The sequence below is a fragment of the Salarias fasciatus genome, chromosome 14, assembly GCF_902148845.1.
Source record: "Salarias fasciatus chromosome 14, fSalaFa1.1, whole genome shotgun sequence".
Lineage (NCBI taxonomy): Eukaryota > Metazoa > Chordata > Actinopteri > Blenniiformes > Blenniidae > Salarias > Salarias fasciatus.
Window position 1 is genome coordinate 33,590,817 of NC_043758.1, and position 14,985 is coordinate 33,605,801.

The window sequence follows — 14,985 nt, forward strand, 5'->3', positions numbered from 1 at the left end:
AGTAAATTTCAGTGAGCTTTATTTTCCAACAAAACTTTGATTCCAATCCAGTATCCAATAATATTCGAGACAGTTTGTTTTTTTAAACTCGGTTTTTAAAATGAGCTTCACTGAAAATCTGCCAATTGAAGAACCAAATGTCTAAGAAAATTAACTCAAGCTTTAAATTCTTCACTTAAATTAGGAGACTTTTAAGTTGTGCTCCGTTTTTAACATTACATCTGGAACAAAAAAAGAAAAGTTTCTAAGGGTAATGCTTTTGAACCATTTTCATACCCATAACCAAACTCTGGATCTTTAGATCATAGCATCCCGTTTTCGAAGTGCTTACAGGTTCCCTCCCTCGTTCTTTTCTGATGCACCTGCTTCGACAGGAATCCTAAAAAGGACTCCTCTCGCGCTCTCTTGACGGAAAGGTGACCCGACAGCCAAATTGCACATGAGTAATGTTCTAATTGGGTCACAAGCGTCAAGAGAATCAACAGGTGCATCAGGGCAGCAAATCCACAAATTCAACCACCCCGCAAATTTTGAAATAAAAAATAAACCTTAAAGAGTGAGACAATTTTGTCAGAGTTGGCCAATTTGTCACCCGGTCGAGGGCGAGATGCTCTTGTCTCAGTCTTTACGGCGTTCCCCGGCGACAGGCGCTGGCAGTAAGGCTGCGTCCCACACACTCCCATCTCACACCAGCTCGGCTCACACACTCTCCTCCGCTGCAGCCATTACTGCCAGGGCGCTGACAAGAAACAGACAGCTGCCATGTGCCTGCGTTTGGATCCCTGTTCATCTAACTAATGCTTAATTTAACAAGTTTTCAAATAAATAATCTCCCTCCCACCCCAAAAAAAAAATAAAAATAAAAAAATAAACGAAGCCATAACAGCCCGATTATCGAATAAGATGTGCAATTAGTTTGAGGACGAGTATGAGAACAGGGATCGGTCCTAACCAACGAGAAATACGGACGTCGCCTAATGAAAGATAATTTTGAGGTTTACATGTGCGACTGTACTTCTCACTGATCAGAACAGTCAGGAGAGCATCTCACCGCAGTGAAAAGGGAACCTCTCGTGCAAAAAGGCTCTGGCTGACTGATGAGACCATCAGCGAACCTTCATGCAAATGAGATTGTTGCACACATAAATGCAAAAAAAAAAGTATCCCACAAAACCCCAAACCTAGAAAGCAGTAAAGGGCAGAGATAAACACCAAGAACTCTGCTAGCTGAGTTGCCCTTGTCTTTTTTTCTTTTCTAAACCCAATTTTAAACTTAAGCCTTCATCCCCGCTCCCGCTGGGTGCTGCACCGAGATGAGTGCAGGAGAAGCCGTGCGGTCTGCGCCGCGGCCTGAACCCATCTCTCTGCCGAGCGCAGCCCGACCTGCTCAGGCCGGGTTTTAGAGAAGCTTCCTCTGTCGGCTGCTTTCTTCAAGCAACGCCGCGCACAGAGAATGAATTCCTGCTACATTTTAGGTCAGATGGTTCATTTTGATGCGTTCGGCCAACATTCTTCAAGAAAATAAAACAACCCCCCGCCCTCCCTACCCCTCAGCATTAGGAAGTAATGTAGCTGTGCTTAACAAGGGCATAAATCAACGTAACAGCTAGTACCTCCCCCCAAAACAAATTATCTGCCAATTCAGCTGCACTGCAGCAAGTAGTACTACTACAGGATAGAATATTATTTTCTCTTCCAACACCAGCACTCGTTATGACTGGAGATCTTTAGAGTGCCTCGAGAGTCCGTTTCACAAGTTAAGGCTGGTGACAACAAAGAATTCATTACTCAAATGCACAAGCTTAAAAAAAAGCCATCTGTCGGGACTCGACGCTTGTTAACACTGGTAGCAGGAGGAAGAGGGGAGGGACAATTTAAACCATCTCTGCTTAAGTGCACCTTCAGAGAATTGCACTCGCCATCAAATCTGAAGGGGATAAAAGATTATCAGTGAACACACCCCATGAACAAAGTCACTCGAAGTGTTTGAATTTCTAATAAATTCTGAAATTTTCTAAAAATTATAAATAAAGTCACGGGCCGATACGAGAGATCAAAGCAACTGGCCGTGGAGGAAACAGACTCCAGTGCTAACAAGAGAGAAGGGGCAGGCAGCTTTTCAGTTTGTCAGCCAGCTTTTTGAACTTGTTTTAAAACAATCTTAAAATGAAGGTATATACACAAGGTGAAAGGCGCAGCACACTGCTGCACGTCTCACTGAAGCAAGTATGGCCATCCATAGGAAGGTGAAACACAGGACAACAACAAAAAAAAAAATTAAAGGGGGGGGGGAATAAAAGAGGAAGCTTTCTCTCCAAGTAAACTCCACCAAACAGGAATCCTCATGACTCATGGTGTTGCAAGGCTGCTTCTCAATCTTTAGTGTTCTGCTGCTGAAGACGGAGGAAAGGGTTCTGGGTCTCTGAGAAGCAAACGCTTCTTCACAAGCAAGTGGACGGTCTGGCTGTGTCTTGGAAAAAAATCCAGCATCGCTGTCCATGGAAAAATCCAAGTTTGTCCTCATTTATCAGCCAGACTCGAGTTCGGCTAAGCCAGCATGGGGGGAAAAACAAACAAAAACAGGAACAAAGATTATTCAGACCAGCCTTCCTCCAAATTTTCTCCTTTTCCTTGCAGACGGATGATCCAACCAAAGAACAGTTATGAATTCACCTATTTGGTCAGACATTAAATTAGTGTAACAAATTTTTCAATTAGATGAATATGAGTGTGTGTGTGTATGTGTGTGCGTGTGTGTGTGTGTGTGTGTGTGTGTGTGTGACGTGAGCGAAGATGGAGGGCGGTGCAGGGTTATTACTTTAGAATGACTAACTGCTTGTTAAGGCACTTGATACAAATCTGTTAAAATTCCCAAAATAAAGCGTGGAGAATGGAGGGTGTCACATCTGGGTCTGTTGATGCTGGCTTGGTGTCGGTGGTGGATATGAATTGATCGTTTTCGACTTGGTCCCATTCTTTCCTCGCAGTGCTTAATGTGTCTTCAGTGCGCGGTGGTGCAGCACAGGCCTTACACAAAGGCAGATGAGTTCTTCCAAATTGTCCATCGAAACACATTCCTAATGGTGGCATCCCAAAAAGGAAGACAGACAGAAACTGTACATGGGGGGAAGAAAAAAAAAAAAAAAAAAAACAGGGGGAAAAAAATCCAAGACAGTCGGGGGATGAAAACAGGATAGAAGTGGGGAGCGAAGGATGGACTTATCTGGAAAGAAAGAGAAAGATTTAGACTGATTTCAACTGGATCAATCTCTACTCTCATGTGCGTTTGAATGCGCGCAGACGTACTAGCTCATGGCTTGACTTCTTCACCGCTCTCGCTGTGGTACTCTGCCACGTATAGGCTCTTGTCGATGATGCCGGGGATCGGCTTGATCTCTGTTCCCAGCTGCTCCTCGATCGCTTTCAGGTTGAAGCGATCGTCATATGTGATGAGGTTGATGGCGAGACCCAGGTGTCCAAAGCGGCCTGGACATTAAAACAAACATTTTAGCCTCCGAACAAAACTGACGATGTGCACTTTAAAAAAAAAAAAACAACGCTTTGAGCCCTTACCGGATCGACCAATGCGGTGAAGGTACGTTTCTCCCAGCTTGGGAAAATCAAAGTTGATCACAACATTCACAGCTTGAATGTCAATTCCCCTTGTGAAGAGGTCTGAAGAAGACGGAAGGAAATCAGATGTTTACTGGCAATCATTCAAAACTGTCCAGGGTTATTTCACGGTGGTAACAAATGAAGCCCCCCCCCCCCCCAAATTTACAACCATACATTGGTCGTTGCATTAAAGTGCATTTTTAGCGTGTTCATGGTTGAGCATTTCCCGTTTAATATTTTATTTTTCTTTGGGGTGGATGAAACATTTCTCCACATAGCTCAAGGCTGACAAGTGCTTCATTTCCTCAGTAGATGTAAACAAACACGTTTGTCGCTCACCAGTGCAGACAAGATTCCGGCAGAGGCCATTTCTGAAGTCGTGGAACACACGGTTGCGATGCTCCTGGACAGGCAAGCAGAGAAATGTCAATTTTTAAAGGCACATTCCTACAGAAGTAACACTGCTTTGACAAAGACGTCACAAGAGTATCGCATCAACCTTGTGTTGTGCTCCAGTCATAAAACTTGCATGAGGCGTTCAGAGCAAGTCGCTCTACCGCTGTTTAAAGTTATCTCAACTCGAATCTGACCCCACAAAATCCACTTTTACAGCGCAAAATTTCACTTCATCCGGGTGTCAACTGCAGCATTACTCAGAGGGGAAAAAAAAATCTGGCAGAGCTGGCACACTCCAGAAATAGAGCGCTGGCGTGAAATGTAGCAGCACATCAAGTCACAAACGAGTACAGCTAGACAATGCACACAGAGCAACGGCTGTCTGACACACATCAGACGCCACACGCATGCAAAACAGGTAAACATGGTTTTAGGAGTCGACCTGTCTCATCTTGGCGTGAATGTAGAAACATGAATATCCAAGCTGCGAGATCTTCTTGGCAAGGAGCTCCACTCTCTGAGAGGAGTTGCAGAAGATAATAGACTGGTTGATCTGGAGCTGGAAAAACAAACATCAAGACCTGTTAGGGCACTAACCAAAAGTAAAAGTAGTGTCAACATCCACATTTCAACAGCGAAGATAAAGTACTTCAACGTCAGCAAGAAGCACAGAGAGAAAAACACTCACCCTGGAAAACAAGGTGTTAAGGCAATGGACTTTTTGCCTTTCGGTTACGTAAGCGTAATACTGAGTCACACCCTTCAGTGTAAGCTCCTCCATTAGGTTGATCTCATAGGGTTTCTGCAGGTGCGCATTCTGTAAACATTAAAACATTTATGTTCACATTGTGCCACATTTAGCAGAAGACATTCTAATGGGAAAAGATGAATGCAAGTGCAGGAATTAGCCAAAAAAAAAAAAGAAAAAAGAGTACCATAAACTTCTGCACACTGAGGGGAAAGGTTGCAGAATAGAGCAAGATCTGCCTCTGTTTGGGGAGGAAGCCCAGTATCTCCTCCATCATCACCACAAAGTCCTGAGACAGGAGTTTGTCAGCCTGAGGAGCAGAAGAGTATAAACACACAACTTAACACAACTGGATATGCGGGGAGCCACGTTAAGATGGCAATTCTGCTGAACTCACTTCATCCAGAACAATCATCTGCACTTGATTGACTTTGGCCACTCCTTTCTTTATGAGGTCAAGAATCCTTCCAGGGGTTGCAATGATCACATGTACTGCGATACAGAATGAAAAGAGGAAAAAAAGAAATATGAAGCACAACTTTCTGGCACTCTCCGCTCAGCCACCAAACATGTGCTAGGATTAGTTAACACACTTCAATTGTCAACAGCGATGCCTGCCAACAATTTAGCTGTATACCCAGCAGACAGAGATTTGGAGGCTCAGAGACACCAGTGGCATACATTATCCAGCTACAGCGCATCACTGAGGAGCTTCGTGATACTTGAGGAAAGCAAATCCAGCATTTAAATGAAAAATCATGGAATGATTATAATCGACTTTATGCATTACGATGTAAAAAACAGGAATTCCTTCTTCTGTAAATACAAATATAGTCTGTGGATTCATGTCCATTTGCTTGTTGCTCTTCATCTCTGTCCTGTACTTTTCTCTACTAACCCCTGAACTGCCACCTGGAGTCCGGTTCTACAGAATACCGTGCATTATAAAAGGAAGTGTTTTCGCTTAGACACTTCTGCTTGCTCGTGTGAAACTTTTATTAAAATGACATATTTGGCACAAGAAAAACAAAATTTAATATAATCTAATTTCAGCAAAGAGCAAAACTTGGGAACCGATCAAAAAGTTCATTTAAGACTATGACAGTCATGTACAACCTCGACACAAATATGATTTTTTGCTTTACTTTTCCTTTAACTCGGTTCCATCACAACACGCACTCAGTTTCTTGTAAAATATCCCTGGAGACATCTGCTCTGGTGGCTTATCGGTTTTCAATGGTGTTGCAGGGAGTCTCAACAATAGTAGACCTCACACTACTTCCAGAGTCACTCCATTTCGCTTTGAGGACTGATTAATGTCCATCTGAAGCCAGGGCCAGCAAGGCACTGTGCCACAGTTCGCACACTGTATCATTATTGCTGGCACACGGGCAGGGACGTTCTCAGTATGAATGCTGGTAAAAGCAGTCAGACGGACGCCACACGGGCACAACATGTTCATACACACTTCAGTTGCAGATGGAGTTCAACATCATGCAGGTTTAGGTGCAGTACCACATTTACTAGAGCAGGGTTTCCCAACCCTGGTCCTCGGGGAACACTATCCGGCATGTTTTGGATGTTTCCCTCTTCCAACACACCTGATTCAAATAATCAGGATTGTTACTAGGCTTCTGCAGAGCTTGATAACGAGCTGGTCAAGAGAATCAGGTGTGTTGGAAGAGGGAAACATCCAAAACATGCCGGATAGTGTTCCCCAAGGACCAGGGTTGGGAAACCCTGTACTAGAGAGAAGAGCGATCCCGTCTGGCCAAATGCAAACTCGCTAAAAGTAAGCCTAACGGGTCGAGGATGTTCTTTTGCGTCACAAAAGCGTGTACAGGAATGACGCCCTGCACTTGTCGGGCAAGGCGCAGCACTGTGATTCAGTCTGTGAAAGATACTCTGCTACTCTGAAGTTGATGTCTGGGGTCTCTTAGGTGGGACATAACTTAAAGGAAAACTTGGCGTGCTACTCTTAACCTCTTTAACAGCGTTTCAGATAAGTATGCACAGACATCCTCACTCTCACCATCTACAGAAACTGACTTGGTGGATCTAAAAAAGACCAAAAGACAGAGCGATGAGTGGTAAGTTAAGATTACCCGTTTCATCGAGTCTCATGATGTCGTCACGAAGGTTGGTTCCACCTGTGGTTGCCATCACCTTCACTCCGCCCATGTGTTTGCTGACCTGGATACATATTTGGCTTACTTGCAGAGCCAGCTCTCTGGTGGGTACTATGACCACAGCTGGGGGAAGACAGAGGAAGAAAAAAAATGCCCGTTTAAAACACACCCCGTTTCATGAAATATTGAACAGGAGCCAGCTTGATGTCAACTTGGGCTGACGAACAAAGTCTTTCTAAACCACAACACCTGCACGGCTAACTGCAAAATTGTTCCTCACAAAGTGCTACACAGCAAGATTTCAGGTGTGGTGCTGTTCATCAAGCGTTACATACGGTGCCAACAATGACCGTTTTAGATGCACACTTTCCTAGAAATACTTACAAGTCCTTTATTAATCAAGTCCTGAATTTCCATCCTGCGTGCATCATATAAGAATCAACTGAGTGTAAAAAGTTAGGAAACCAACCCTCCTCTCTCACCTTGTATGCAGTCCTTCTTCAGGTCAATGCGTTCAAGTAAGGGAATGAGGTAGGCTCCACTCTTCCCCGTGCCATTCTTGGCTCTGGCCAAAATATCCCTTCCAGACAGTGCAATGGGAATGCTTTCCTCCTGCACACAAAGCATTAAGCCAAACCAATAAGCATTTCCCACATAAACACAAAAGCATACACCAACACAGGCTAACAGACTAAGACTTTAGATAAACAGTCTGATTTAATTGGCAAAAGATTTGGGATCAAGGTTAAAAGTAGCGAGGTGAGATGTCACTTGAGCTAATAAACATCAACAAAATTCCAAGGATAGTTTAAATACTTGAAGACAAATACCTCCTTTCAATCTGATCTTGTAAGAATTTATTTCAGTGTGTTTGACAAAAAAAAAAAAAAATGGAGCAATAAATTTAAGCAAATCAAGCCTCCACACACACTGATTGTAATTAAAGATCATAGCAACCAGTCTAAAAGTTGTCAAGATATTTCAGTCAGGGCCACAGTGGTGGAGCTAGATACACAAGCGTGCCCTGGAGCCATCCTGCAAGCTTGGCTATTAATAGTTTTAACTTCCAAGTACAACGGCTTACTTCCTTATTAGCTGTATCAACTGAGTCTCGCCAAACTGGTTCAATTCTGAAAGAAATCCCCACTTTTAAGGCTCAACTAATATGAAACAAAACCAAAGAACTACAATGCAATCTAAAGTATTTTTTTGGCATACAACATACTGTTGGTAACAGTAACGTCCATTTCATTGTGCAGCAATTTCACATCCTGTTGCAAGCTTCAAAATATCAAAATTCTGGAGACATTAAAATCAAATTAACAAATACTAGGTCTTATCACTAAGATGAGAAAATCCTGAAAGACCAAAACTATTTTGTTCTGGTAAAAACAAAACAGGCGACAGGTACGGTTGAAAGTACCTGAATTGGAGATGGCTTTTCCCAGCCCATCTCGAAAATTCCCATGAGCAGCTCCCTCTTTAGGCAATAATCCTCAAACTCGTTGCCTTTAGTTGCAGTCACATCCTGGAAACAGAATAATTGCACTTGTCTCATTAAAAGGAACAAAGTGTAAAACGCTTTGGAGAATTTACAAAACGGTGAAAACAAAATTTAATAGTTAGTTGGCAATGAGCAAGGGAAAAAAAACATTAAGTCAATTATCTTGCACCAACCGAAGTTTTCATCCTCATGTCCTTTGGGGGCAATTTTAGATTTTTCTTCCAGTCATCTCCAGGTCTGTGGGAAAGCACATTTCTTGTGAGAGATGTAAAGTAAGTTTATGAAATATGTGCATGTTGAGCTGGAAGCTCACTCACTTGATGACAGCGTTTGTAGTCGGGGCTGGCTGGGAGCTTCCGTTGTTGATTGTGCCTTTCATCTGGGAAAACGGCTGCTGTTGAGGGCCCCCTCCGCCTCCACCTGGGGCCCCTGCAGGCTTCACGGAGCCTCTGAGCTGTCCGTTTTGGGTGGACAGGCCCATAATCACTGGATTCTCTGTCCTGGCGGTGCTCATGTTCGTTATGTGTGTTTGTCACTTTTCTGTTTCTATATGAAACCTTCCAACAGTGTCTGGATTATGCGAGCCCACGCTGCTGGGACCACTCAAAACTCAGGTTCGCCCTCGTATCTATTTATTTATTTTTGTTAATATATTAGCTAAACTTAAATCGTCAATAACTCGCTACGCAGCAAATATACCTGCTCGGACATCAAGTGTCCAGAAACAAATTCCTTTTTTCTGCTTTTATAAGACGTCTAAACATGGAAATTAAATGAGGGCTTAGCATAGATTTAACCTGCCAATGTTATCTGGAACACGATACAGCAAGAGGGCTTAGGCCGGCGGTTCAGCTAGCCATCACTGAGCCGCTGTGTGTCCTTCCTCACATTCGTCCAACCCTGAAAACAGACGGCACAAGTTGCACACACGTCAGATCACAGAAAACGAACCAGCAGTCGGTTCGCGCGTTGGGAGTATTTCATATTTGCGATTAATCAGATTATAATAGGAACAGTTAGCAATAGGAGGCTAGGCCTCACGTCAGGAGTTATTAGCCATCACACGGCGAAGAGTGAGCTCCCTTAATTTGCTGAGCGTTTCAATATTTTAACAAGACTTAGAGTGAGTGTTCAGTATATAAATGACCATGTACACAAGTGAACCGCATAAGCTCCGAGAGAAACTGGGCTAGTTAGCTGTTAGCTACTCAACGACGTAACTAACTAGCACATTCAGCGTCACGTTAACATGATACCAGCTAGTGCGATAAATAGATAGCATTTCACCTCGGGCTTAAAAGTGCAGTGTCGGCGTCATGATAACAGACGCGGAATATAAAGCCAACAAACAGAACTGGCTGTAAATATGGCGTTAAAAGCCAAACCCAGCCAAATGGAGACCGACGTGCTAGGTGTGCTAACAGGCTAACACAAGCTAGCCACCGATGGCGAAATAACACCAACACTTAACAGAGATTAAACCCCACCACGAAACGATGGAGTACAGGAAAAGAAGCTGCTTCTAAACGAAAGTCATTTGGACGTGTGTGTATTTACCTGGGTTAACTTGGAATAACCGGTTCCGTATGCGGTGTTTGTAAGGTGTACTCAATTTTTTTAGCTGACTACGAAAGAGTCTCGATCAAGATGGCTTCCAGCCGTATTTAACCCGCCCCCGTCCGGAGAATCAGCTGATTTCAGTTCAAATCAACGCTTTTCCCCACTACCCCGATACAAAAATGATACAGTTTTAGCCAAATAAATACACCCCAACCGCATATGTAAGCGTTTAAAATACTGTACACCATTATGGGCTTCAAACATATGAATTTGATTCTGCTCGAGAGTGATGTTGACAGCTAATTATTGGCCAATTTTTATTTTTAGGAGTCATAAACGGGCCAGTGAAGCCTCATATTTACTTACCTGTGATGGAATGTATTTCATAAAGGGTGTATATTTAGTGTGTTGGTGCTTTTTGAGCACAAAATCTTAAATTATTAGGTAAACATCGCGATATCTGATTACGTCATTACCAAAGACAATAATGTAAAGATATTTATATTTCCACCACACGTGGCTGTTTCCAAAGAAAATGAACGTATTGACTTTTTTTGTAATTTTTCCTGAAATAGCATGCCTCTGATTTCTGGCCAACAATCGTTGCTGCCATCCGATTAACATTTTGTTTTCCTTAAATATATCTTTCTTTGTGAATTAGTTCTGATCAATACCATACTTGTCCCCTCATTAAAACTAGGTCATTTTGAATTTTCAGAGCATATATGTACAGTGCATATCATAACTGATCACGACCTGTATATCACGTTTATTTTTATCAATTGATTGTAATTTTTTTTTAATAAACATAATTTTCCAACATTTACTTCATACTCAAAAATGTCATTTGGAATTTCCAAAACATGAATACAAAGTGTATGGAAAACAAAACATTATTGTATATGTATATCGTGATAACAGTATATTTTGCCACCCTAAACGCTGCAATGTTTTCTATTCTCATCCCGAGTTAAGTGTCCTTTAGCTATTTAAACTGATAATAATAGGCTGCATTTAAGACAAGCTTGTGTGGAGAGGCATCCTGCCATCTGTGTTCTACGCACTGAACTTACTTCCACATTCACATTTCTGTACACAGAACCCTGTTGTACATGAAAACAGCACAAACTTGGCCCTGCGGGACAAAATATGTTTTTTAAGCATTTCTGCCGTCTCTGTGTATTCAGACATCATTTTTCAAAACTACCTTGCTAATGTGAAACTTTTGGGAAATGTAAACGATTCATTTTCACTTTGACCTCAGTGAAGGTTTCAGTCCGACGGTGAACCAAAGCGAGATTTGAGGCCTCTTACATATTTGGCCAGATGAATTTATGAACGCACGCCTATCACAACTCACAGCAATTGTGATGTGTAAGCAGCATTCAGTGAACGCCTCATCTTTTCCGGTCCGTTTCTGGACAGTGGTGCTCCTCGTCATGAAACTCGGCACTTACTCACGTCTGGTCTCCAGAGAAAAGTCGGTGTGAAAACAGCGTCTGTCATGACTTTCACACCGTCTGGGTCTGATTAAGTGCCTAAATTTGGCCCAGGACCCAGATGGTTGACACCCTGCTCTATGCATGAATTACATGGCTCATGGTTTATATGAGACCTATGTGAAATTTAAATATAGTCAGTGAGGCATGGAGGAGCTTTGTGATGATAGTTTGGGTCTTCTTTAGGAGCTCGTCAGTGACTTTAACAATCAAAAACTAGTCCCAGAAATATAAAACTTTTTTCAAAGAGTCAGAATTAATGAAGATGGATATGACTGATGTTTTCCTTCATATTGTTGTTAATACCTTCTAAAATATACCCAGTTCAGTAAATCTGTCTCATTTGTGCCAAAATCAAGCCTACTTGTGTTGTTAAGTCATTTGGATAAGCATTACTGCTCTTGTGTGGCAGCCGAAGAGGAGGCTGTGTTATTCCCCCAAAAAAACACACCCCAAAAAAGAAATCAGCAAACAGATGGTTAAGCACTAACAGGAAGTCAAGGCACATTTCACCACAGCTGTTTGAGACAAGATTTACAAAGCATGGATGGACTGAAGACCTTCACCGTCTTTGAGGTAAGATATGGTTTAAGTAGAAAGTCTTTTTCCAGTAGATCACAGATGAGGCTTTGTGTTGCTGGAACATGAAATGCTCTGAATGTGAATATCTAGCAAAGTAGAACTTGTATATGTTTTAATTTGGAAATCCTCTAATTGCATGCAAATTATTAAATCAGTCAGGAAAAACTTTGCACAAGTTTCTTTTTAACTTAATTTATTTCTAGTTTAGCATAATAAATTATGCTAAACTAGAAATAAAAGTATTTTAATGCAGACAGTTTCATTTCTGTTATTCAAAGTAACCTCACATTTTTTTTGTTTCTCAAAAACTATAATTAAATGACAATTGCAAAACATATTTTTGAGAATCTTGCCTTATTTAGATTTATTTTTACAGTCTTTATGCTTCAATGCACTTTTTCCAAATGATTTTAATTTCAATAGATTTTATTTATACTGAAATTAAATAATTTTGAACATGCCTGGAGCAGCATCCAATGGTGAAACCACTCAGTTTAAAGCTATTTTAATAAGTGCTTTAACAGGGTTAAAATATTCAGCGCCTACTTCTCATTAAAAGTTCTTCAACCTGAGCGAACGTCTTCACAACCTGTAATTACTGAACAATTTTAACTCATTTTTAAAAAGGTTTTAAATGGGTGTTTGCTGATTTATTTCCTGTTACCCTACAAGCAACACTTAAAACATGCTGAACACTAAAGAAAGGGAGCGGTGGGAGAATAATTATCTGGCAGCAGATAATTTCCCCATTTTCATGTAAAATGAAAAACTATACTTTTAATGTCAAAAGGTTGAAATTAAGTCCTCCTGATAATATCACTTGTATGAGGGATAAAAGTTGAAGAGGTAATGATTTAATATAGATAACAATTAAAGTTATGTAAGAACATTAATGATGAAATTCGACTGTTGTACTCGCACGCTGTGCTCCATGAAATCGTGAAAAAAGTTTGAAAATGCAAAAACATTTTCAGCAAGAGTAGTAACATTTTCTCCAATGCTTGATTAAATGCATGTGCTGTTTTCAAAATCAGAACTTTCTTTAATATTAAATGGAGACTTCCAGTTTTTTATTTTGGCTTGCCCACATTTAGATGATTGAGGTTTTAATGGCTGCGACTTCGCCTGATACACCAAGTTTTTGATCAAGAGAAACTGTTTTGTATTCATTTATAACCAGCCGGACGGAAATGTTTTGGCATATGCCTCCAAAATATCTTTAAGTCATAGTGAAGGGGAAGTGAAAACAATCTGCACTGCTCAGTGTTTCCAGTTGAATAACCTGAGAAAACTGTGGAGAACCAAAACATCCCCGTTATACGAGACTGTGAAAGTTGAACTGATTAATTGATCCTGTTTATTGGATAACACTTTCATCAAATTGTGATCATGTGAAGAGTTGCTTTTTTTTTTTTTTTTTTTAAGGAGGCAGAAGAGGAGGACTACTGGAGTGGCTTTGATGACTATAACCACACGTACCTTGAGGAGAGCGATACACACTGTCAGGCAGGGCTGGGCCTGCAGACCTTCTACAAGGTGTTCAAGCCCGTGCTCTACAGCCTGATCTTCGTGATGGGTGTGGCGGGGAACGGTCTGATGATCACGGTTCTCCTGACACGCCGACGCCAGCTGCGGATCACAGAGATCTATCTGCTGCACCTGGCCCTGGCCGACCTCCTGCTCCTCTTCACTCTGCCCTTCGACGTGGTGGGCAGTGTCGCCGGCTGGCTGTTTGGAGAGTTCCTCTGCAAGCTCATGGGCCTGTTGGAAAACCTCAACATTCTGTGCGGGAGTTTCCTCATGGCCTGCATTGGATTCGACCGCTATTTAGCCATCGTCCATGCGATCCCGAGCATGCAAAGTCGCCGTCCGGGAGTGGTGCACGCAACGTGCATCGTGCTGTGGCTCACCTGTTTGGGTTTATCAGTGCCAAATGCCGTCTTTCTCTCTCTGGCAGAGGACAGCAACTCATCTACAACCGATTGCTTTTATTACAGTTACGGTCTGCATGCACACAACTGGGTTTTGACCAGGAGAGTGTTGCACCATGTGTGCTTTTTCCTGCCTCTGGCTGTTATGAGCTACTGCTACACGGCACTGGCATTCACTCTGTGCAAAAGTCAGAAGAGCCAAACAAAGAAAGGCGCCATCCGGGTGGCTTTACTTGTGACTGTTGTGTTCTGCGTCTGTTGGCTGCCATACAACATCACCCTGATGGTGGCCACTCTGGCGGACCTGGACGTCATCACGTACGAGAGCTGCGAGTCGTTCCTCTGGTTGCAGCCAGTCCTGGACGTGACCGAGAGCCTGGGCATCTCACACTGCTGCCTGAACCCTTTCCTGTATGCCTTTGTTGGCGTGCGCTTTCGCAATGAGCTAATACAGCTGCTTTGTAAACTGGGCTGCAGACGGATTTGTCTGCCGCTCATGCGAGCGCAGGGTCACAGTCGATCGTCTACTTCTGATGGAGCGACATCAGTCAGTACCGTGGTCTACTGATGACCCCGGTGGCGTTTCACTCGCTGTCATATATACTACCAGCTGATTCTTTAAATGCATTTAAAATGTTTTATTTACCCAGTCAATGAAAAAAAAAAATGTTGGCCATAATTTGTTTTTGCTTGCTTTGCAGATATTGCTGACAGAATTAAATAAAGATTTCACATAGTGTACAGCAACCAAGTCCCACTGTCGGGTGTTATGAAATAACAGAAATCAACAACACAATAACCAAACATTAGAGGTCCTTATTATTCTATTTTAGACTTCTATTAAAACACAGTTATACAGTACAACTGCAAACAATCACAAATTGCATCTTATGTACAGCAAGTATATATTATATTTATATAATTTCTTTGCACAACAGTTTGGTAGTTGGAGAAAATAAATCAATGGTATTAAAACAAATAGAAATTTGAGGCACTCCTCTCCTGACCGCCAATCTGTTCC

At 42.1% G+C, this 14,985-nt stretch overlaps 2 protein-coding genes across 2 annotated transcripts; one reads left to right on the forward strand and one right to left on the reverse strand.

Moving 5' to 3' along the window:
* Positions 1 to 2: 2 nt before the first annotated feature.
* Positions 3 to 10,061, reverse strand: ddx6 (DEAD (Asp-Glu-Ala-Asp) box helicase 6). The gene is made up of 14 exons (XM_030108328.1): positions 9,950 to 10,061; positions 8,710 to 9,292; positions 8,566 to 8,629; positions 8,312 to 8,416; positions 7,371 to 7,500; positions 6,865 to 7,011; positions 5,157 to 5,251; positions 4,947 to 5,069; positions 4,700 to 4,828; positions 4,454 to 4,570; positions 3,955 to 4,018; positions 3,574 to 3,675; positions 3,307 to 3,486; positions 3 to 3,223 (listed from the first exon to the last, which is right to left on the reverse strand). The coding sequence occupies exons 2-13, from the start codon at positions 8,904 to 8,906 to the stop codon at positions 3,311 to 3,313; spliced, it is 1,449 nt and encodes a 482-aa protein (XP_029964188.1). The 5' UTR covers positions 8,907 to 9,292; positions 9,950 to 10,061; the 3' UTR covers positions 3 to 3,223; positions 3,307 to 3,310.
* Positions 10,062 to 11,974: 1,913 nt separating this feature from the next.
* On the forward strand, positions 11,975 to 14,915 carry cxcr5 (chemokine (C-X-C motif) receptor 5). The gene is made up of 2 exons (XM_030108136.1): positions 11,975 to 12,027; positions 13,459 to 14,915. Exons 1-2 carry the CDS (start codon positions 11,995 to 11,997, stop codon positions 14,530 to 14,532), a joined length of 1,107 nt encoding a protein of 368 aa, XP_029963996.1. The 5' UTR covers positions 11,975 to 11,994; the 3' UTR covers positions 14,533 to 14,915.
* Positions 14,916 to 14,985: the final 70 nt, after the last annotated feature.